This window comes from Macrobrachium nipponense, chromosome 2, assembly GCF_015104395.2.
Source record: "Macrobrachium nipponense isolate FS-2020 chromosome 2, ASM1510439v2, whole genome shotgun sequence".
Taxonomy (NCBI): domain Eukaryota; kingdom Metazoa; phylum Arthropoda; class Malacostraca; order Decapoda; family Palaemonidae; genus Macrobrachium; species Macrobrachium nipponense.
In genome coordinates, this window is record NC_087201.1 from 51,223,672 (window position 1) to 51,248,412 (window position 24,741).

The 24,741-nt window shown below is 46.8% G+C and overlaps 1 protein-coding gene across 2 annotated transcripts in view; it reads right to left on the reverse strand.

The window, feature by feature from the left end:
* The window catches only part of LOC135220568 (nuclear pore complex protein Nup205-like), a 56,087-nt gene that overhangs the window by 14,636 nt on the left and 16,710 nt on the right, over positions 1-24,741 (reverse strand). For both annotated transcript variants that reach the window (XM_064257809.1, XM_064257810.1), the window contains exon 2: positions 12,868-13,054. In XM_064257809.1, coding sequence (XP_064113879.1) covers positions 12,868-13,054 — 187 coding nt within the window. The remainder of the gene's footprint in view (positions 1-12,867; positions 13,055-24,741) is intronic.

Below are 24,741 nucleotides of genomic sequence, written 5' to 3' on the forward strand. Positions count from 1 at the left end.
GAAGCAATCTTCCTTGGGTAGTTATTTTTTAAAGAGGCTTTTAGTATTAGCAGGAGTAATTAAAAAGGATGAACCAAGTGATACTAAAAAACAGAAAGTTGAAAGTGGTGATGAAGTTGAAATTTTGTAAAGAAAAAAAAAAGAAAAAAAAAAAAAAAAATATGTAAAGTATAAAAAAAGTAAAAAAAAAAAATTAAAAATAATTTTTTTTTTTTTTTTCAATTTTAGTCTTTTGTAAAATGATATTGTTAGTATACAATACAGTTTTGTACATACTTACCCAGCAGATATATACTTAGCTATAGTCTCTGACGTCCCGACAGATTCAAAACTCGCGGCACACGCGACAGGTAGGTCAGGTGACAGCCCACTGTCTGAAATGTCTGCTGGTGTTGGACAATGCCCCTCCCCACCCTCCTGGCCTCGAGGAAGATATCCTAGCGGAGTATTCCTTCATCAGATTCTCTTCTTCCGCCTAACACCACCCCTCTCCTCCAGCCCATGGACCAGCAAGTGATATCGAACTTAAGAAGCTGTATACAAAACATCTTTTCAAGAGATGTTTCGACATCACCGATACCACAAACCTCACCTGCGTGAATTTTGGAAGGAGCATTTCGACATCGTCATATGCATCCGACCTCATGCGACCAAGCTTGGCAGGAGGTTTCGATGTGAACCTTGAATTCCTCGTGGAGGAAACTCTGGCCTGATGTCGTATCCGCCCGAGACTTTGAGGGATTCAACGTGGGCGAAGCTGGTGCTGCAGATTCAGAAACAGTTGACGATCTTGAAACTGTTTTGGAACCAGATCTTGACGAGATCGTTGCACTCGACAAGTCCGTGGGGCTGGTCGTCGACGAAGACAACATCAACAACCTTCTCGAGGAGCACCAAGAGGAGCTTACGATGGATGACCTGAAGGAGTCGGAGGCCATGCAACATAACGTCATTCAAGAGGAGTTCTCTAGCAGCGGCGAGGAGGAGGAGGACAACCCTATGACAACGCAGAAATTAAGGATGTTCTAGGCCGCTTTTCATAAAGTGCAATCATTTGTAGAAAAAAAGACACCCGAAAAGGCTCACACAGGTCATATGCTTGCGCAGTTCGATGACGTTTGCCTGAGTCATTTCAGGAACATTGTGAAAAGCAGGCAGAAGCAATCTTCCTTGGGTAGTTATTTTTTAAAGAGGCTTTTAGTATTAGCAGGAGTAATTAAAAAGGAGAACCAAGTGATACTAAAAAACAGAAAGTTGAAAGGGGTGGTGATGAAGTTGAAATTTTGTAAAGAAAAAAAAAAAAAAAAAAAAAAAAAAAAAAAAAAAAAAAGAAAAAAAAAAAAAAAAATATGTAAAGTATAAAAAAAGTAAAAAAAAAAATTAAAAATAATTTTTTTTTTTTTTTTTTTCAATTTTAGTCTTTTGTAAAATGATATTGTTAGTATACAATACAGTTTTGTACATACTTACCCAGCAGATATATACTTAGCTATAGTCTCTGACGTCCCGACAGAATTCAAAACTCGCGGCACACGCGACAGGTAGGTCAGGTGACCAGCCCACTCCCGCCGCTGGGTGGCGGGAATAGGAACCATTCCCGTTTTCTAACCAGAATTTTTCTCTTCCACCTGTCTTGGTGCAGACCTTCCCCGAAAGGGCTGCTGGAAGGGAACTTTCTCCTTCTTTGCAACCTGAACAGCAGGTTTTAGCCTTTTAGCTGACTGGGCCAGCAGGTCCTGTGTGGCCTTTTCTGATAAAGTCTTTGATATGTCCCTCACTATTTCCTGAGGAAAAAGGTGACTAGAGAGGGGCGCGTATAAAGGGAGGATCTCTGCAGGAGGAGAAAGCAGATTTCGTTAAGAAGGAGCTAAACACTGCCCTCTTCTTCAATATACAGGATCCAAAAAGGGATGCCACTTCATTGGAGCCATCCATAACCGCCTTGTCTAGGCAGGTTAATACACTGCCCAACTCTTCCATGGTAACGAAGTCTGGTTCTTGAGACTTCTTGGCTAAAGCTCCCAAAGCCCAGTCCATAAAGTTAAAGACTTCGAGAGTCTTGAAGAGGCCCTTGATGAGATGATCAACCTCACACATTCCCCAAGAGGCTTTTGCAGAGTGCAGAGAGCGTCGTCTAGACGCATCTACAAGAGCGGAAAAGTCCGCATCAGAGGACGAAGGGAGTCCCAGGCCCATTGGCTCCTTGGTGTCATACCACATACCTGGTTTCCCCGTCAGCTTAGAGGAGGACAAGAAAATACTGTCTTCCCCCCCGCTTCCTTCTTAGGTCTGAGCCAGCTCTCGAGACTCTTCAGAGACTTTCTCATAGAAAGAGTAGGGTCATCCTAACGAAGGAGGAGGCCTTCGACATTTCATACTGGATAATAAAGATCCCGGAGAAGGGGGAGGATCCGACTGGCGTAGCGAGTCTCCAAACACCTGCAGCAAAAGAGAAGCAAGTCTCTTATAATCCGAAACTCCTGCATCTTTGGATATCTCTTCATCCGAAACTTCTTCCAAAAGCGATGCAGGAGAAGAGGGCTTTGCCTTTTCAGGAGACCGATCCCTTTTTCTTTCGTCCTTATTCCTATCCTCCTTCCTGCACGAGTCCTGGAGTTTCCCTATACTCGGGCTTCTGCTCTGCTCCTTGCGTCTGCTAGGAGAGGCGCTTGCGTCCTGAATCAGACGCCTGTGAGGCGAAGAGCGCCTGCTAGGAGAAAGGAGAACATCCTGTTCCTGGCGCCAAGAAGGAGAGGCACTTGCGTCCTGGTGAGCGCGCCTGGGCCAAGAAGGCGAGGCGCTTGCGTCCTGGTGAGACTGCCTGGTCCAAGAAGGAGAGGCATTTGCGTCCTGATGAGGACGCCTGGAAGGCGAAATGCGCCTGCAAGGAGAAAGGAGAACCCTTGGTTCCCGTCGTCCAGGAGAGGAGACGTTTGCGTCCTGGTGACTGCGTCTAGCAGGCGAATAGCTTCTTTTCCCTTTGCGTCCATCCGGAGAGGCGCTAGAATCTCTCCTATCCCTCCTGGGAAGTGAAGAAAACTTGTCTAAATCTCGGCGCCTATTCGGCGAAACTCTTGTGTCCTCAGAAGGATATTTAGAAGATCCTACGGGACTCCTGATTCCTGGGTACTTCCCAGAGGGAGAGGGTTGTTCCTTCGGAAAATGTCTAGAGGACGAACGAACGCTCCTTGCCTTCTGCGGAGCTCTGAATAGAGAGGGGCTCTCTTCTCTCCCTTAGCTCTTTGAGGCCGCACGAATTCTCTCACGAGAAATCCGCGAATCAGGCTCCTGATACTTGCCATAAGAGGCGAAATCGTCTCTAGCAAAACTCCTGGGAGAACTCTTGCTCGTAGGGAGTTTCCGATTCCTGTCATATGCGACTGAAGAAGGTCTCGCTGGGGACGAAAACCTTTCAGGCGAGGAGCGTCTGCTAACGCCAGGGCGCTTACTCTCTGAGGCTCTCCTAACAGAACTCTTGATGGGAAGAGAAATGTCTTTCTTCCTAGAAGAGCCTTCAGAAAGAACTCCCACTAAGGCAGACAACTGCTGTTGGAGTCCTACCAAGACTTCCTTAGTCTTGTGTGATAAGTCTTCCGGAGAAGAGTCAGGAGATCTCATAGCTCTCTTCTTACGAGCAGGCGAATACTCCGGAAAAGGCTCAGGACTGGAATGCAACGCTTCGCTTGCTGGCGTCTTCCAGGATCTCTTTAAGAGGCGCGACTTAGAGGAAGAACTCCATCCTCTTCTGGGAGACGAAGAGTCTGAGTCCGAAAAGCACTTCCTGAGGACGCTTTTGCAGTAGCTGTCCTTGGCAGCCTGGGAAGCGGCTACAGGTGATCCTGCCGAAGGACGCCTGACCGTTGGGAATACTCTACATCCCCCTTGTTGCGGCTTTCGACATTCCTCCTCCCTTGGTCATGGGAGTCTGAAAGAGGTCTAGGCCTAGGAGCAATGCGGAGTCGGTCAGACGCCCCCTCCACTTCACTGGGGACACTGCACAAATCACTGCACACATCACTGCGCTTACCTGTCTCCTTCATTGCTTGCAGTTGCGATTTCAAGCTGATTATTGAGGCTCTCATTGCAGCCATTTCCGTAGACGCATCTACAGGTTCGCTGCTGGGGGAAGGGGCTGAAACCAAACTATGAGCAGGTGAATTATTAGAAAAGTTAGGAGCTACTTCCTGTTCATTAGAGCAGGATCTACTTGAGCTTCTGATGGAAGCCCTCCTAACTCTATCTTTCTCAAGTTTCCTTACATAAGAAGCCAAGGTCTTCCATTCCACTTCCGTTAAACTCTCACATTCCAGACAGGTGTTAGTCGCAGAACAATCATTCCCCCTACATTTTTTACAGACTGTGTGAGGATCCACCGATGCTTTCGGTAGCCTCACCTTACATTCCTCTTTCGCACACACCCTAAATACAGGTGCCACGTCAGACATTTTAAAGAGAATCCAAACCAAAATCCAAAAAACGGTCCACGATAAGAGTATGCCAAAACCAAAGATCAAAGTACATCACCAAAGGTCAGATAGATAATCCTCATCCAACGAGAAAAGAATTCCAATGCAGGAGGTACCAACAACGATGTTGTTGCTACCGGCGACAGAAAAATTCTGGTTAGAAAACGGGAATGGTTCCTATTCCCGCCACCCAGCGGCGGGAGTGGGCTGGTCACCTGACCTACCTGTCGCGTGTGCCGCGAGTTTTGAATTCTGTCGGGACGTCAGAGACTATAGCTAAGTATATATCTGCCGGGGAAGTTGCATGTACAAAACTTAAATGTTACAGTTTTGTTAATGTGTTTCGTAAATTTTAGTTTAGTTTTCCTTACATTTTTTTATGTGTTTCGTAAAGTTAAGTGTACGTACGTACGCACGTATCTGCCGTTTGTCCTCCTCCTCTGTCGCCACTTTTGGAGATAGCCTCACTCGAAAGGTAAGCTTCCACATTTTACTACATACGTACAGTATTTCTTGTATACCATGTACACTAATATACTTTATTTACAGGTAATTAGCAGTACATTATTGATTTAGGTATTGAATGGTCCAAATTGTTGTAGTATTTCATTGTTTATAGGTCAATTTAGCTTTATTATGAAATTTACTGGGGTGTTTTTGGAGGGCTTGGAACGGATTAGCCATTTTACTTTTACATGTAAAATATTGCCCAAGATACGAAAACCTCATGATACGAAAGGCGCCTCGGAACGGATTAATTTCATATCTCGAGTTACCACTGTAGTACTATATTTCATAATGGCCAATTTCATATAAGCTTGAAGGTAATAAGAAGCTCTACTGTGCATGTGTGGACCTAGAGAAGGCTTCTGACAGAATACTAAGGACAGCATTGTTTTGGTATTTAAGAGAAAGTGCCTGAAAAGTTGGTTAGATTAGTTGAAATGTTCGGTAAAAAGAACAAGGACAGCACCAATAACAGCCTGTGGCAAAAATGATATTGTTATTGTACAATAAAGTTTCATACATACTTACCTGGCAGATATATACGATTAAATGGCCCACCCTGCCTCCCCTCAGGAGACAGGTGGAAGAGAAAATCTGTTTAGAGAACAGGAATGGTTCCTATTCCTGCCACCCAGCGGCAGGGCGGTAGATCACCTGACCTACCTGTAGCGTGTGCCGCGAAATTTGAATTTCTGTCGGGGACGACGGAGTTTATAGCTAAGTATATATCTGCCAGGTAAGTATGTATGAAACTTTATTGTACAATAACAATATCATTTTCATACATTCAACTTCCCTGTCAGATATATACTTAGCTGATTGGCACCTTTGGCGGAGGGTAAGAGACAGCTAATTACTGAATAGACAGGTAAACAACATGCGTTGTAGGTAATATATAAAAAAACCTGGTTCCTACCTGTTTAGGCGGAAGACTTCATAGCTACTGCTTAGGAGTCTGCTTTGCCTCAAGAGCCTCAGCAAGGATGTGACCTATGGCTAAGAGTTCTTGTGGGTCTGTCGATGGGGTCTTATCCACTTACTCGACAGAGCCTGATGGCCTTTGTCAATGGGGTCTTATCCACTTACATGACAATACACCTATGCCTAATGGCATAATCAAAGAGTACAACACCGATCCCGATCACCCGATCCTAACCGTGGATTAGCACTAAGATTGAAAGGAGTTATCCCCAACCACCTTTCAAACAACCCTAACACTCAACACCAAATTTTCTATTTACTAAAACAAAAAACAAAAATTTTTAAGGATCAGTCTTAACTCCTTTTCCCAGCACAGTATCCGCTGATACATAAGGACCCAGAGAGAAGCATTTCTCGTATGTCACTCTCACATCTTTTAAGTAATGGGAGGCAAACACCGAGTTGCACCTCCAGTACGTCGCTGCAAAGATATTTTTCATCGACATATTCTTGTTGAAAGATAGCGATGTTGCAACTGCACATACCTCATACGCTTTCCCCCTTAGCTTTTCAAAGGATTCACTTTGGCATTTCATGTGTGCTTCAGTAATCACATTCCTGACAAAAAACGCTAGGGCGTTTTTTGACATAGGTCTCTTAGGGTCCTTCACTGCACACCAGAGACTTTGATTGCAACCCTGCAGTTGCTTCTTCTTCTGAAGATAAAATTTTAAAGTCCTAACCGGACAGAGAGACCTTTCCAGTTCCCTCCCCACAAGCTGAGAAAGTCCTTTAACCTCAAAACTTCTGGGCCAAGGTCTAGAAGGGTTCTCGTTTTTGGCTAAAAATAGAGGTCGGAAAGAGACAACTGCAGTCTCCTTTAAAACCCACACGTGAGTCTAATGCTTGTAGCTCACTGACTCTCTTGGCAGTTGCGAGAGCCAAGAGAAAGATGCATTTTCTCGTGATGTCCCTGAACGATGCTTGCTGAGGGGGCTCGAACGTATCTGATGTGAGGAACTTCAGAACCACATCTAGATTCCAGCTAGGAGGAAGCGAAGATTTTGATTTGGAGGTCTCAAAAAACCGTATACGGTCATGAAGATCTTTGTTTTCATTCCTGAATACAGCAGATAGCATGCTTCTGTATCCCTTTATTGTGGAAACTGCCAAATGAGATTCTTCTCTCGGGTATAGAAGAAAATCGGCAATGTCGGCCACAGAGGTATTGGAGGAGGACAGCTTCTTCGACCTACACCATCTACGGAAGACTTCCCACTTCGATTGGTAGATCCGCATGGTAGAGGAGCTGCGTGCTCTGGCAATTGCTCTTGCAGCTTTCCGAGAAAAGCCTCTCGCTCTGCCCAGTCTTTCGATAGTCGAAAGGCAGTCAGTGAGAGAGCGTGGAGGTTTTGTGAAACCTCTCGAAGTGGGGTTGTTTGAGCATATCTGTCCTTTTGGGAAGAGATCTGGGGAAGTCCACCGTCCATTCCAGTACCTCTGTGAATCAGTCTCGAGCGGGCCAAAAGGGACCGATGAGTGTCATTCTCGTCCCTTCCAAGGACACAAACTTTCTTAACACTTCCCCCAGTAGCTTGAATGGGGGAAAGGCGTAAGCATCTATGCCCGACCAATCCATGAGAAGTGCATCGATTGCTATGGCTCTGGGATCCTCCCCTAACGAGCAGAAGTTCTCCATCCTTCTGGAGAGGAACGTGGCAAACAGGTCTATCTGAGGTTTCCCCCATAGAGACCAAAGTTTCTGGCAGACTTCTGAGTGGAGATTCCATTCTGTAGGAAGGACCTGGTTCTTCCTGCTTAGTCTGTCTCCTCTTATATTCTTTCCTCCTTGCACAAATCTTGTTAGGAGTACTATGCCTCATTCCTCTGCCCAGATCAACAGAGCTCTTGCTATCTCGTATAGGGAGAAAGAGTGAGTCCCCCCGTTTTCTGATGTATGCCAGAGCCGTGGTATTGTCCGAGTTGACCTGGACTACCCCACCTCTGACGTCTGCTTCGAAGTGCTTCAGCGCCAAATGAATAGCTAGAAGCTCCTTCGCATTTATGTGCCAGTACACCTGTTCTCTCGTCCAGGTGCCAGACACTTCCTTCGTTCCTAGTATTGCTCCCCATCCTGTTTCCGAGGCGTCGGAAAACAACACTAGGCGAGGGTTCCGCAGAGACAAGGACACTCCTTTGTTCCTCCTTAGAGGGTTTAACCACCACCGCAAGTGGGACTTGATCTCCTGTTGTAGAGAAAAGAATCCGCAAGTTCTCCTGCCTTCCGGTTCCACATTTTCTTCAGGTAGAACTGCAGCGGTCTCGTGTGCAGCCTCCCCAGAGAAACGAACTGCTCCAGCGACGAAAGGGTGCCCAGTAGACTGAGCCATTCCTTCGCTGAGCTTCGTTCTTTCTCTAGGAAGGCTGAGACTTTTTCCAAGCCTCGAGCAATCCTTTCTTGCTATGGAAACGCTCGAAAACCCCGAGAATCCATCTGAATCCCCAGATAAACAATGTTCTGGCTGGGGATCATCTGAGACTTCTCAAGGTTCACGAGCAATCCGAGGGATCTTACAAGATCCAGAGTCGTTTCCAAGTCCTCCAAACACTGTTGTTTCGATCTTGCTCTTATGAGCCAATCGTCTAAGTAGTGATATGTTCACCCCCTTCAGATGTAGCCATCTTGCTACGTTCCTCATCAATGCCGTAAACACTTGAGGAGCCGTCGAGAGGCCGAAGCACAAAGCCCTGAACTGGAAAATCCTGCCCTGTACCATGAATCGAAGGTATTTCCTCGACGCAGGATGCTGGGGAACGTGAAAATAAGCGTCCTGCAGGTTGAGGGAGACCATCCAATCTCCTGGACGCAGAACCGCAAGTACCAAGTTGGAAGTTTCCATAGAGAACTATGTTTTCTCTACGAAACGGTTCAATGCGCTCACGTCCAGCACAGGCCTCAACCCCCTGGAGGCTTTCGGAACGAGAAACAGTCGATTGTAAAAGCCCTGGGAGTGCGGATCCTGCACTGGTTCGATGGCCTCCTTCTCCAACATTTGCTGTACAAGACGTAACAGTGATTCCCTCTTGGCAGGATCTTTGTACCTCGCAGACAGCTCTCTCGGTGTCGACGTCAAGGGAGGTCTGTCTCTGAAGGGGATGAGATATCCTTTCTTTACTATTGCAAGAGACCAAGAATCTGCTTGTCTCGAGGCCCATGCCTCTGAAAACTTCAGAAGTCTGGCCCCTACTGGTGTTTGGAGGACTGGTATCTCATTTTGTCTTTTTGGCTGGTCTAAAGGCAGAAGACCTTCCTCTTTTCTCTGCTCCTCTCTTTCTAGAGGACCGACCCGATGAACTCCCTCGAAAGGGCGGCTGAGGGTTCTGTGACTCCTCCTTCACAGCAGGAACGGCTGGCCTCGTCTTCTTTGCTGATTGCACTAGCAGATCTTGCGTCGCCTTCTCAGTAAGCGAGTGAGAAATATCTCTCACTAACTGAGAAGGGAAAAGCTGTTTCGAAAGAGGTGGGTATAGAAGGGACGACCTCTGAACGGGCGAGACCGCTTTCGTCAAGAAGGAGCTGAATACAGCCCTCTTCTTAAGGATTCCTGCTCTGAATAGGGATGCCACCTCCCCCGATCCATCTTGGACCGCCTTATCCATGCAGGCCAATACACTGTGTAGGACTTTGGGTTCTAAGAAGTCAGGGTCCTGTGTCTTCTTGGCCAAAGCCCCAAGGGACCAGTCAAGGAAGTTAAAAACTTCCAAGACATGGAATAATCCCTTGAGGAGATGGTCCATTTCTGACATTGCCCAAGTAGTCCTAGCAACTGGAAGTGCATGTCTCCTTGAAGAGTCCACCAATGTGGAGAAGTTTGCGTCCGCCGAAGCAGGGAGGGCGAGTCCCATTGCTTCTCCTGTATTATACCAAATCCCTCTCCTCCCCGAAAGCCTGGAAGGGGGGCAGGTAAAAACAGTTTTCCCCGCTTCCTCTTTGGATCTGAGCCAATTTCCGAACGATTGCAACGCTCTCTTCATGGAAATGGTTGGCTGCATTTTCAAAAAGGAGGATGATTTTGATGTCCTCGTACTAGTAAACAATGAACGAGGAGAAGGAGGGGCAGCAGGACTCAGAGACTCGCCGAATTCTCGTAATAAAAGGGCTGCTAAGGTCTTATAATCTGAGAGACCTGCTCCCTTATCGGCTTCCGAGTCAGATATATCTTCCATTTCCTATCCAGTTATGTTGGGAGAAGAATGAGCAACCGGAGGAGAGCGCCTCTTTTCGCAAGGTGAAGGGCTTTTAGCAGTACCAGCTCTAACCTGACAAGGGTTACAGCTGCCTGTGCGACATCTTGAGTCCCTGTCAGGGGAAGGCTGATCCTGCAAAATGCCCCTATCCACATCAGAACCATCCTGACAAGGACGACGGCCGCCTGTGCGACAACTAGCGTCCCTATCAGGATAAGGTTGTGCTTGCGAAAAACCTCTCACAGTCTCAGCAACATCCTGACAAGGGCGACGGCCACCTGTGCGACATCTTGCGTCCCTGTCAGGAGAAAGCTGATCCTGTGAAAAATCCCAAAGAGGAGACTCCTGGTTAATTTCTAACTCCATATCTGATGAATCTGGAGATCCTGGCGCCTGGCTGGCGCCTCGCTTGCGGCTGGCTTCTCACGCCTGGCAGGCGCCTGGAGCCTGGAAGGCGCCTCGCGCCTGGAAGGAGCCTCTCGCCTGGCAGGCGCCTCGCGCCTGGAAGGATCTGTCCATATCGGTCCATATTCCTCCGAGCTCTCTGAATCTGGAGCTTTCTGTACGTCCGCTGGACGGGATCTTTTAATTGGAAAGAAACAGTCCTTTCTCCGAGGAGGGTCCTTCTTTAGTACTCCTACTAATGACGAAATTTGTTGTTGCATTTCCATAAAAATCTTCATTGCTGCATCTTCTTCCTCCTTATCCGATAGAGAGGAAGGAGGTTTTGATGAAGAAGGAGTTTTCATGGCTCTCTTTTTCTCAGGTGGAGAGTCCTCCGGAAAACTTTCCGGGCTCGAATCTAAAGCAGGAGACTTCCAAGATCTTTTGGAAGGTCTCAATAGATTGTCTGAACTCCACCCTCGTTTAGATGACGAATCGGAAGACGAGAAACACTGTTTTAGGATGCCTTTCCAATGGCTATCCTTGGCAGCCTGGGACGTTACTACAGATCCTGCCGAGGGGACGTCTGACCGGTGGGGATTCTCCGTAACCTCCGTATGGCTTTCGACATTCCTTCTCCTCTGGGCTTGGGAGCTTGGAAGAGGTCTAGACCTGGGAGCGAGACAGAGCCGATCAGACGCACCCTCCACTGCACTGGGAGCACTTTCCACTGCACTTTGCTTACCTTCTAAATCCTTAATTTTTCGTTCCATCCTCATGAGGGAAGCCTTCAAATCTGCAATCTCCGATACCGAATTTGCAGATTCTGATAAGGGAGCAGGCGGTAATGCTGTATGGGAGGAAGCAACAATTAAATGAGAGACAGGTGCTAAACTACTAACTGGCTCGTTAGAGAAAGACCTACTCATACTTTTGGAAGAGGCTTTTCTAGCCTTATCCCTCTCCAATTTCCTTAAATAGGAATTAAGAATCTTCCATTACTCCTCATTCAAATTTACGCATTCATCACCAGTGTTAGAGAACGGTGTGAGGATCTACCGAAGCTTTCGGTAGCCTCACACTACAACTCTCATTCACACACACACTGAATGTATAACTAGAGTCAGACATTTCAAGAAAATTCCAAACCAAAATCCAATTAACAGTCCACAAAAGCGTATGCCAAGCCAGAGATCCAATACGTCACCAAATAATCAGTCCAGAAGATCAACGGCGATGAAAAACGAAAGTCAAAGTCAGGAGGAACCAGCAACGATGTTACTAGAACCGGCGACAGAGAAAATCTGGTTAGAGAACGGGAATGGTTCCTATTCCTGCCACCCAGCGGCAGGGCGGTAGATCACCTGACCTACCTGTAGCGTGTGCCGCGAAATTCGAATTTCTGTCGGGGACGACGGAGTCTATAGCTAAGTATATATCTGACAGGGAAGTTGAATGTATGAAACAGAAATGTTTGAAGCAGAGTTGGTTTAAATCAAGGATCAATACTTTGACCATTTTTGTTAGCTCTAGTTATGAATGTACTGAGAGAAGTGATTACAAATGAACATCTAGTGATTAAATCAGACTGAAGATGAATTGCAGAGACCTAGATTTAAAACAGGTAGAGAATTTTGAATATACTTAGGATCTACTTTGAGCCAGGAGGAAGGGTGTGAAGCAGAGCTTGAAAGTAGAATAGTGAGTGACACAAAAATGTGAAATATACTGATAAAGACCTAGTGCACTGTAATCAGATCCATGATGATGTATGGTTCAGAAACATGGGCATTAGGAAGGACAAACAGTACAGCAAACAGAAATAATGACTAAGTGGGTTTTGGAGATCTTGCTGCATGAGAGGCTGGAATAGGAAGGATAAGAGAATTGAGATTGGGATGGTATGGGCATGTGTTAAGGTTGAGTGAGAAAGAGGTGAAGAGTGGTACGGGCATTTGGTAAGAATAAATAAGGAGGAAAAGTACAGAGGGATAGAGGAATTATAATGAGCGATAAAGCGAAGGGCAGATTTTGAGAGGTTTAAGGGAGGGAGAATCTTTCTATAAGAATTACTGGAGGAGATACATCAAGGCAACTAAACCCTTAGCGTAAGGAGAGCTAACCATCACTGACCATTAATCCATCACTTTTTTATGAGTATCACTTATAAGATACATAACTGACCATTAATCTATCATTTTTCATGAGTATCACTCATGATAAAAGATACTATAACTCCAGGAGAGGAATAGTATAGTTATGTAAGGACATACAAAACAGCAAATCTTAGGACATAGCTAAATAGTTTTCTCACAAAAAGACATACGTACTACTATACTACCTTTCATTGGCATTTTTGGGAGGGTTCCGGAGGAGGTTGATGAAAGCAGTTCTGTGTCGTTGAAGTGCCAAGTCAAGATTGTGACTGGCTTCTAAAGCCTCTGGAGTGCCGCCACTCGTTGTGCTTGTCAGTACGGCATGTTGTACAGCTTGGTCTAAGGAGACCATAGAGCCCCATATTCCTTTGCCTGTAATAAATGCTTATGAATTAATATATCTTGGATAATTAAAGTCATAAAGGCCTGTCCTACATGCTTTGGATGACCTTTAAAGGCTTATAAACTCACAATAAACAATCATAAAGACCTGCCCCAATAATTTCAAAGACCTTTAAAGACTCATAAAACTTACCAACTATTTTTGCTATTGATAACCTACATTCCTTAACAAAAAATAAAAGGGGGGGGGGGGGTAAAATTACAAACTTCCTTTTGATATTTACATAACAGTGTATAACAAGCACTCTGACATCAATGAAATTACCCATAGGTATATAAGCAGTCCCCGTTTAACACAGAATGGGTTAATGGTGATCTTGTTTTATGGAGCTAGACTAGCGGCTAACGGCGCTGATCTCCGGTTAATAGCGCCGTTTAGCAGGTTACTATAATCAGTTTACTTAAGGTAGATTCTTAGGTGAGCCCTATACCTACGAGACATTTGTTTGGCGGCCTTTGATTGGCTGGTACCGGGAGGTAGGCAGCTTGCTCAACGTCTCACATTTTCAACTATAGCTTAGAACATTAACAATATGTTTACATTTCTTCATGTATCTTCCACTTTGCACAAGATAGGAAAGTTTGGGTCATACCATAGGATTCGGTATTAACTGTAAACTAAAATCAACATTTTTGAAATTTTACAAATTTTACAAAACTAAGGTCCTTAACAATAGGATATACTTGAGGTGTAGCACCGAGACCCACCTGCCCGGACGTAAACACTCCAATTTACTTGCGGTCCATGTTTCAGATTGAGGGGTGGCATGAGGTGGGCAATTAGTGTAAAGGACCTCAGGTTTGCATTGTTAGGAAAAATGATATTGTTATGATACAATAAAGTTTCATACATACTTACCTGGCATATATATACTTAGCTATAGACTCCGTCGTCCCCGACAGAAATTCGAATTTCGAGGCACATGCTACAGGTAGGTCAGGTGATCTACCACCCTGCCGCTGGGTGGCAGGAATAGGAACCATTCCCGTTTTCTAATCAGATTTTCTCTTCCACCTGTCCCCTGAGGGGAGGCTGGGTGGGGCATTTAATCGTATATATCTGCCAGGTAAGTATGTACAAAACTTTATTGTATCATAACAATATCATTTTTGTACATTCAACTTCCCTGTCAGATATATTACTTAGCTGATTGGCACCTTTGGCGGAGGGTAAGAGACAGCTAATTACTGAATAGACAGGTAAACAACATACGTTGTAGGTAATAAATAAATAAAAACCTTGGTTCCCACTTGTTTAGGCGGAAGATTCCAAGGCTAATGCCTAGGAATCTGCTTCGCCTCAAGAGCCTCAGCGAGGATGTGACCTATGGCTAAGAGTTCTTGTTGGTCTGTCAAAGGGGTCTTATCCACTTACTCGACAGAACCTAAGGATCTTTGTCAATGGGGTCCTATCCACGTACATGACAAAACACCTTGCCTAGTGGCATAATCAGGGAGCACGACACCGATCCCGATCACCTGATCCTAACACGAGGGTTAGTACCGAGATGGAAGAGTTATCCCCAAACTCCTTTCAAAAAACCCTAAAAGGTCGACGTTAAATAATCAAAATTTAACTAACTAATTAAGGATCAGTATCGGCTCCAGTCCCAGCAACGTTTCCACAGACACGCGTAAACTAAGAGAGAAGGATCTCTCGTAGGTTATTCTGACATCCTTTTAGTACTGGGAAGTCAACACAGAGTTGCATCTCCAGTCTGTGGAAGCTAACATGTCCTTTATGACATATTCTTAAGGAAAGAAAGAGAAGTCGCAACGGTAAGACCTTCTGCGCTTTAAATCTCAGCTGCTAGAGGGAATCATCAGGGCACTATTGCGTACTTCAAGATCAAGCTTGTCGCAAAGAAGGCCATGGCGTACTTTGATATGGGACTAGCCTGGCAGGCACCTCGTACCTGGCTGGCGCTTCGCGTCTGCAAGTCACTTTGTGCCTGGTTGGCGCTACGCACCTGACTGGCTTCTAGCGCCTGGCTGGCGCTTCGTGCCTGGCTAGTGCTTCGCGCCTGCTGGAGCTTCGCGCCTGGCAGGAGCCTACCGCCTGGCTGGCGCATCACTCTTGGCTGGCGCCTGGAGCCTGCTGGCGCCTGGCGTCCGGCTGGCGCTTCTGGCGCCTGGAGCCTGGCTGGAGCCTGGCTCCTCCCCCCCTTTCTGGAGCTTCGAGGCTGGCTGGCGATGTCCATCTCGGACACTCTCGCTTGTCCGGTCTGTCCGCATCTGGCGCTTTGCGCCAGGTTGGAGGCCTCCGCCTTGTTCTCCTCGGTCAATAAACGCGCTTGTCCGAGCTGTCTGCCTCTGGCGCTTTTCGCCTGGAGTCTCTGGCCCAGGACGAGGGGAGGCTCTTGGAGCCAGGTACGTCCAGTAGACGATATGATATCTTGATATGCCGAGAGAGAAGAGTCTTCCTCCGAGGAGGATCCTTCTAGAGTATTTCCATTGCAGACGAGATCTATTCCTGCCTGTTAAGGAGGATTCTCGTTGCAGAAACTTGCCTCTCCTTGCTCGATGTAGGGGAAGGTCTGGAAGTCGAAGATGACTCCGAGCCGAAAGTGGGCGAACCCAGGGCTTTCTTGGCTCTTATCGTATCCCTGTGAGTACCTTCTGGGAAGCGTTACGGGCCCTTGTCGCACTCCCAAGATTCTGTAGGCAACCCTTAACCCATTTCTTCTACTGAAGAAAAAACTTAAGCGCCCTGACTGGGCAAAGATAACCTTCTGTCTTTTCTCCTATTAAATGGGAAAGTCCCTTGACTTCAAAGCTCTGAGTCAGGGTAGGAAGGGTTTTAGTTCTTCGCCAGAATAATGTGCTATCAAGAACCAAAACTCAGAGTCTCCAATGAATCCGATGCTAGACTTCCATACATGAAATTCACTTGTCCTCTTGGTAGTTGCTAGGGCCAAGAGAAAAAAAACAATGAATTTCCTCACAAGACTTCTAAAAGAAGCTTGATGAGGAGGTTCCACTTTGTCGGAACAAGGAATCTGCGGGCCATGACAGGATTCCAACTTGAAGTATATGATGTCCTACTCTTGGATGTCTCGAGGTATCGTAAAAGATCCCGAGGATCTTAGTCTTCTACTGTCTTTAAGAGTCTTTGTAAAGACAGAGTATATTCTGCTACTGAATTCTTTTATAGCAGATATATCCAAAGGTGATTCTTCTCTCAGAAAGGGAAGAAAGCAGCCATGTAGGTCACAGAGGTATTGAAAGAGGACAGTTTCTTCATTCAATCCAGCAAGATCTGCAGCACTTCTCAAGTCATAGCTATGACACATGCCATGCACCTTGAAAAAATCCTCTCATTCATGTCAACTTCTCGTAAGTCTGCACGCCGACAGACTCAGAGTGAAGAGGTTTTTTGAGGTACCTATTTCAGTGAGGCTTGAAAGAGTAGACCGACTCTCTTGTGAAGGCCTTTGGAAAGTGCTGTAGGAAAGACGTGACCTCTGTGAATGCAGCCTCTCAAAGGCCAAAATGGGGCGAAAAACATCATCTTCTTTCTCTCTGACGCCAGATAGAAGAGATTATTAGTAAAAAAAAATCTCCCGTAGTTCTTGCCTCGTCATGATGAGGGAAGAGTATGACCTGAAGGAGAGAGTCCACGCTAAGAGAAACTGCCTGTTACAGCAGTCCTCTGTATAATGGAGAAGGGCTTCTCTCAGTATCGGAATCATCCTGACAAAAGTGATGGCCGCCGGTGCGACATCTTGCGCCTTTGCCAGGAGAAGGCTGATCATGCTAAAAAGTTATAAGAGGAGCCTCGCGCTGACCTCTCTCTCAAAAGGCGAAGAGGGAGATCCTGGCGCCTCGATTATCTTAATATATCTGTTAAGAATTTGGATAGGGGAAGAAAGACTAATATTTAATTCCCTTCCAAAGTAAAGGATGGCGTCTATTGGTACCGCTCCTGGTATCGTGAATAAGGAAGTAGTCTAGAGGAAGTTTCTTCGTCTTAAACATTACGAAGAGATCTATGAAAAAAGACGTCTCCCAGGTTACCACAACTCTCTTTCCAATGAAGATTAGCCAGAAGTCAATCGTTATCGTCGATAGAGACGATTCTCACGGACATGCAACATCGTGTAGCGAACCGCTTGAGGATCGATACGATCCGTGCCTGTGCTCAAAACAGGTTCTTTCTCATTAACGCGAACAGGGGCGAAGAGAGAGATTCTCAATGCTCATTGAGATATGAGAGAGCTGTGGAATTGGTCTAATTAAATTAAAATTAATTTCGGCCCTCCATGCGATTGAACACACCTCCAGTTAGACGGGGAACGAAATCAAGAATGGACTGTGACTACCGAGCCTGCTATCAGAGAGGCTACTGAAGCCCTCGGTTAACAACTCACTCTATCGAGGAATTGTAGAGTCAACTAATTGCTTGCAATTCTTAAGACTAAGTTATTTCTGTTTCTTGGTAGAAAAAAATATATAGGTCTGCATTGTAGTCCATTCAGGGAAACAAACTTCTGCCACGAAGAAATAGTTCCCAGCAGACTCATCTATTGTCTCACTGAGCATGCTCCGTTCTCTAATAAGGCTATATGTATTGCCCAAAAACGTGCTTGCACTGTCTCTGAAACCCATAGTAGGTATGCTGCTTAATTGTCAATCAAGTTTTTTGTAATCAAGTATTTTTTACAAGCTAGCTATTGAATAAATTTGTATTTTTCTCAATCAAAACATATGCCCCTCAATGGTAACTTTCCTCTTTTAACGACTTTCTGGTCATTGCAAATTCAGCCCGATAATTTCTGTCGAAAACAGAGGCGCAGGGACCGAAAACAATTGCGTCACACTACAGTGATAATCCGGCAGTAAAACATCTTCATAGGGTAGAATATCACAGCAGGCCAAGCAGGCCACCTACAATCAACGCTAGCCACCCTCCGAAAAAGTACATTATAACGCGTCCTGACACCGGAGATGGGCATCAGTCGCGACTTCTTGTTGGTGAAAAACGGAGCTAAAGACCTCTACTCTCCTTTCGAAGTAAGTATTTTCTCCAAAGTTAGAAATTAAGGCCAAATTTTAAGATTTAAACAGAGGGTACTGAAAAGGGTGGCTACGGCAGTGGAAATCTCACCAAAACGCTTTAGAAATGACAATTTGTCCAAAATTGCATTTTTCCTAACTATACAAACCTGAGGTCCTTTTACACATAGTCCCACCTCATGCCACCCCTCACTCTGCAGTTTTTGCTTGGGCCAAAAGCAAAAGTGATTTGTTTACCTCCCAGTCGCGCGCGCGCGCCTGTCGGACAAGCAGTTAACCACCGAACCCCTTGTTCGAAAGCTTACGACCTATCCAGCTGCCGCTAGTACCTTCCTATTGTAAAAGGACCTCAGGTTTGTATAGTTAGGAAAAATGCAATTTTGGACAAATTGTCATTTGTTCCGACACGGCATACAAACCTTCGGTCCTTTTACAATAGGAACACTCACTTCTTGGTGGGAGGAATCTGAGTCTTTTGTGAACAGACTGGTGTTCGCCCAACCTTGGAAGTCTCCCTGGTCGTAAGAGCGAGGGAGGGATCCAAGCCTCTGTCCGATTGATCGGGGTGTGCACCGCAGGATCAATGGTCAGACCTCTGGACCGAGTACTAAGAGAGAGGCAAGCGTATCTCTTCGTACCAGCAATGTAAGAACTTGTTCCTGTACAGGAGCAAATATAAAGTCATGGGTTTGACTCTTGTAGGCATCCACTTCCCCCCCCTTGTAGGAGGAAGTGGTGGATATTGTGCTCCTATCCCTAGTGAAAGGGATAGGATGGGGCTCTGTCATATAGCTCACCTGCATCTCGTCCTCATCCAGCATAGTGACGACCGTGGCCCTCTGCCCACAGGTAGAGGAGGAGGAAAAGATGGGAAGAGGGAGCCAGTCACTCACTCACTCACACATCCATCCACACAGTCACACCAGGACTCGATGCTGTTTCAGCCTGCGAGGGTCTGGGTTAGCTACACAACTTGTTGAGCAGCCACCACGGGTCCCAAGGAAAAGGTATCCAAAGACCTGTGGGCAATATCCCGAAGGTAGAAGGAGGGGAAGGTAGTCTGGTTAGACCAGACACCTGCCTTCAGGACCTGCGCCACGGAGAAGTTCTTACGAAACGCCAATGAGGGGCCAATACTTCTGATTCGTGAGCTCTCAGGACGGGACGTACGGATGTCGTCACTACCATAAGCCTCATACGCCCTCCTGATGACCTCACGCAGCCAGAATGAAAGAGTGTTCTTGGATACTTCTTTCTTGGTTACCCCGGTGCTAACGAAGAGGCGTCGACACTCAGGCCTGAGGTGTCGAGTTTTCTTCAGATAGCGCCGTAGCACCCTCACAGGACAAAGCAGCATCTCATCCGCATCATTATCGGTGAAGTCCATTAGGGAGGGAATCGTGAAAGACTCGAACCTGTCGTCAGGGACCGACGGTCTCTGAGTCTTCGCAACGAAGTTCGGGACGAAATCGAGCGTCACAGATCCCCATCCCCTGGAGTGTCGTACATCATAGGAAAGACCATGAAGTTCCCCTACTCTCTTCACCGATGCCATGGCCAAGCAAGAAGAGGGTCTTGAGGGTCAGATCCCTGTCTGACGACTCTCGGAGTGGCTCGAAGGATGTTCGAGTCAAACTCCTAAGGACGAGAGTCACATCCCACGCAGGGGGCCTGAGTTCCCTGGGTGGGCAAGACCTTTCGAAGCTCCTATAAGCAAGGAGATCTCGAACGAGTTCGAGATGTCCAATCCCCTCAGTTTCAGGACGAGAGCCAGGGCGGCTCTGTATCCTTTGACTGTGGGACTGAGAGGAGCTTCTCTCGGCGAAGAAACACGAGGAAATCCGCTACCTGCTGAAGAGTGCTCTGAGAGGAGATAGACCCCGTCTACGACATCCAAACCACAGAAGACGGCCCACTTCCCCTGGTACACAGCTGCAGAGGACTGACGGACGTTTCCAGCCATCTCTGTTGCTGCGCTACGAGAAAAGCCTCTCGTTCGCAAGAGATGGTGGATAACAGCCAGCCCGTGAAGTCGTAGGGACTGGACTGCTTGGTGGTTACCGCTCGACGTGGGGCTGGGCGAGAAGGTTGTGCCAAGGGGGAATCTCTCTCGGTTCTCCTGCGAGAAGAGCCAGCAGGTCCGGATACCAAATGGCCTGTGGCCATTTGGGAGCCACCAGGATCATCCTGAGATTCGGGGTGACCAGTGCTCGACTGATCACCTTGCGAATCAGGCTGAACGGGGGAAAGGCATAGGCGAAGAGGTTGTCCCACGGGTGTTGAAGAGCGTCCTCTGCAGCTGCCCATGGGTCCGGCACGGCTGAGAAGAAAACCTGAAGTTTTCTGTTGTGCCGGGTGGCGAACAGATCCACGACTGGTCGCCCCCACAGGTCGAAGAGCCTTTCCGCCAACGTCCTGGTGTAGAGACCACTCGGTCCCTATCACCTGATCCCGACGGCTGAGCGTGTCTGCTACTACATTCCCTTCCCTGGAATGTAGCGTTGCCGACAGCTCTATTGAGTGTGCCTCGGCCCACTCGTGCACTGCCGAGTCAACTGGTACAACGGGAGAGACACTAGCCCCCCTGTTTTGTTGACGTAGGCCATACCGTGGTATTGTCGCACATCAACACCACTGAGTGTCCCATCAAAGCGGTCCTGGAAACTCTTGGAGAGCGAGAAACGCTGCCTTGAGTTCCAGTACATTGATGTGAAGGTGCTTGTCGTTCTCGTCCCACACTCCTGAAGTCAGCAACCTCCATCCTCCAGGTGTGCGCCCCATCCCTCGGTCGATGCGTCTGAGAACAGCTGCATGTCCGGGGGGGGAGTGCGCAGAGGCAACTCCTCTTAATTAGGTTCCTGTCGTCCAGCCACCAGGCTAGGTCCTGCCTCACCTCCGGTGTCAGTGACACTGGAAAGCTTGGGGGATCGTCGCCTGTGACCAACTCTCCTTTAGTCTCCACTGAAGAGACCGCAGGTGAAGACGCCCGTGAGGGACTAACTTCTCGAGCGACGACAGGTGTCCGATCACGACTTGCCATCGCTGAGCTACCTGTTCCTGCCGAGACAGGAACTGGTTGGCTGCCTCCCTGAATCTGCTGATCCGCGAGTCTGCGGGGAAGACTCGCCCTGCTACCCCCAAGATACCGTTGTCGATCAGCATACCCAGGTACTTCATCCACTGCTTGGGCTCGAGATCGGACTTCTCGAAGTTCACAACGATCCCCAGATCGCGACAGAACTCGAGTAGTCGATCCCTGTCCTGTAGCAACTGCGAGCGGGAGCTCGCCAGGACTAACCAATCGTCGAGATACCTCATCAGATCGTATCCCGTGCGAATGGGCCCAAGCAGACACCAGAGTGAACACTCGCGTGAACACCTGTGGGGCGGTTGAGAGACCGAAACAAGTGCCCTGAATTGGTACACCGTCCCGTCGAGGATGAAGCGGAGGTACTTTCTGGAGGACTGATGAATGGGTATTTGGAAATACGCATCCTTCAAGTCCACTGAAAGCATGAAATCGTTCTCCCTGATGGAGTCGAGCACGGAACGTGCCGTCTCCATCGTGAACCGGTCTGGCGAATAAAACAAACCGATTCAGGGGAGAGAGATCTATCACCGGGCGCCAGCCTCCCGTAGACTTTTCCACCAAGAAGAGTCGACTGTAAAAGCCCGGTGACTGATCCGTGACGATTTCTACAGCTCTCTTGCTCAGCATGGTCTTGATCTCCTGTCTCAATGCTACGTCCTTCGATGACCCTGGAACGTACGACTGCTGTTGGACCGGGTTGGAGGTGAGGGGTGGCCGAGATTCGGAGGGTAATAGATATCCCTCCCGAAGGACATCTACAATCCAGGTCTCGGCGCCGTAGCGCTGCCAAGTTGCCCAATGGTGGCCAGGCACCCCCCCACTTCCGGCAGCAGGTGAGGGGGAACGGCGTCCTAGCGTTTCCCCCCTTTCTTCGACTTCTTCCAGAGCCTCCTCGGGAGAAGGAGGGCTGGGAGGAGGGCTGGTTACGGCTCCCTTTGCAGAAGTCGAAGAAGACAGAGTCTTTGTTCCACGGGGCTTCGACGCGACTACCGTCTTAGCCACCGTGGAAGCGCTAGCCGAGCTCTTTGGCTTGGCCGCAGTTCGAGGCTGCCCAGAAGCCTTCGAAAATGACAATTTGTCCAAAATTGCATTTTTCCTAACTATACAAACCTGAGGTCCTTTTACAATAGGAAGGTACTAGCGGCAGCTGGATAGGTCGTAAGCTTTCGAACAAGGGGTTCGGTAGTTACTGCTTGTCCGACAGGCCGCGCGCAGCGACTGGGAGGTATAAACAAATCACTTTTGCTTTTGGCCCAAGCAAAAACTGCAGAGTGAGGGGTGGCATGAGGTGGACTATGTGTAAAAGGACCTCAGGTTTGTATAGTTAGGAAAAATGATATTGTTATGATACAATAAAGTTTTATACATACTTACCTGGCAGATATATACATAGCTATTGACTCCGTCGCGCCGACAGAATTTCGAATTTCGCGCACACGCTACAGGTAGGTCAGGTGATCCACCGCGCCGCCGCTGGGTGGCGGGAATAGGAATCCATTCCCGTTTTCCATCAGATTTTTCTACACCATCTGTCTCCTGAGGGGAGGCTGGGTGGGTAGTTTAATTGTATATATCTGCCAGGTAAGTATGTATCAAAACTTTATTGTATCATAACATATCATTTTTATACATCAACTTACCTGTCAGATATATACATAGCTGATTCACACCATTGGAGGAGGGTAAAGACAGCTAATAACTGATTTAACAGGAAAACACAACAATCGTTGTAGGTATTAATAACATAAAACCTTGGTTCCTACCTGTTTAGACCGAAGACTTCATGGTTAATGCCCAGGAGTCTGCTTAGTCTCAAGAGCCTCAGCGAGATATTGATCTATTGCTAAGAGTCTTGTAGGTCTGCCAAAGGGTCTTATCCACTTACTTGGCCGGATCCTATAAGGGCTATGTCAAAAGGGTTTCAATCCACTTATATGACAAGAACCTTTTTTTCTAAGGAGCACAATCCCGATCCTGATCACCTTAACCTAACCAAATGTTGTATCTAAGATTGCAAGAAGTCATCCCCGACTCCTTGCAAACAACCAAAAAACTCAATCACAATATTTTACACCTAATTTTTATGAAAAATAAATAAAAATAAAAATAAACAAATATAATTTCAATTTGTACTACTCGCTTGTAAGACCTATGCACATTCTCATACTGTCAAAAGCACCAAAAAGCCGCCTGTGCTAGCCCAAGCACTCTTGTCAGCAGAAAATCCTGATACTGTCTTAAAAGGAGAGGTCCATGTACGAATTTTAGACAAATGTCTTTAATCCTACTCCGTTTAAAAGGCACATTTCTAGTTCCTCACTAGCAAGGGCTATGGCCGCCTGTGCGACACCAAGCACTTTTACCAATAGTAACACAAAAACTGCCTCAAATAGTGGAGATCTCCGTAATCAAAGACACCGTTTTTATCCAAGCCTATCCTGTAAGATAAACTCAAAGTTCCTACCTAAACAAGGCCATGGCCAGCCTGTGCAACAACTAGCCGTCAGGTAAGAAAGTTAGAGCCCATCCCACCAGAATGGTATGGAAGTATTAGACTTTTCATAAAAGTTTAAGGATCGGTATGTGTCCTCAGTCCCAGCACTGTATCCGCAGACACAAAAGGACCTAGAGAGAAGCACTTGTCGTAGGTAATTTTAACACATCTCTAAGATAGTGGGATGCAAATACCGAGTTGCATCTCCAATAGTCGCATTAATAATGTCCTTCATGGACATATCTTTTTTGGAATGATAATGATGTTGCCACTGCTCTTACTCATGAGCTTTAACTCGTAATAATTTAAAGGAATCCTCTGCACAATCGCTATGAGCTTCCATAATCACACTTCTAATAAAATACGCTAGCGCATTCTTGGACATTGGTCTTTTCGTGTCCCGAACTGCGCGCACCATAGACTTTGTTTTACATGCCTTCAACTCTTCTTTCTTTTTAAGATAGAACCTAAGAGCTCTAACCGGGCATAAAGTTCTTTCAATTTCGTCTCCCATTAAGTTTGAAAGACTTTTCACCTCAAAACTCCTTGGCCATGGGTTTTCGAAAGGGTTCTCATTTTTTGCCAAAAACAGAGTTGAAAGACAGATGGCTGCGTCTTTCGTTAAAAACCCACCCGAGAATCTAGGGCATGGATTTCACTATTCTCTTAGCCGTCACTAAGGCTATGAGAAAAACACACTTTCTCGTCCAATCCCTGAACGAGCACGGTCGGGAGGTTCAAATTTTTCCGATGTAAGGAATTTGAGCACAACATCCAGATTCCAACTTGGCGGAGTAGAGGATATAGATTTTGAAGTCTCGAACGATCTTATGAGATCGTGCAAATCTCTATCCTCTGCCAAGTTTAAGCCTCTATTTCTAAATACCCTCCGCTGAGAGCATACTTCGGTATCCCTTTATTGTAGCTACGGACAGATTGGATTCCTCTCTCAGGAATAACAGAAAATCTGCTATATTGGTCACAGAGGTATCGGAGGAGGACAGCTTATTCTTCCTACACCATCTTCTAAACACATCCCACTTCGATTGATAGACC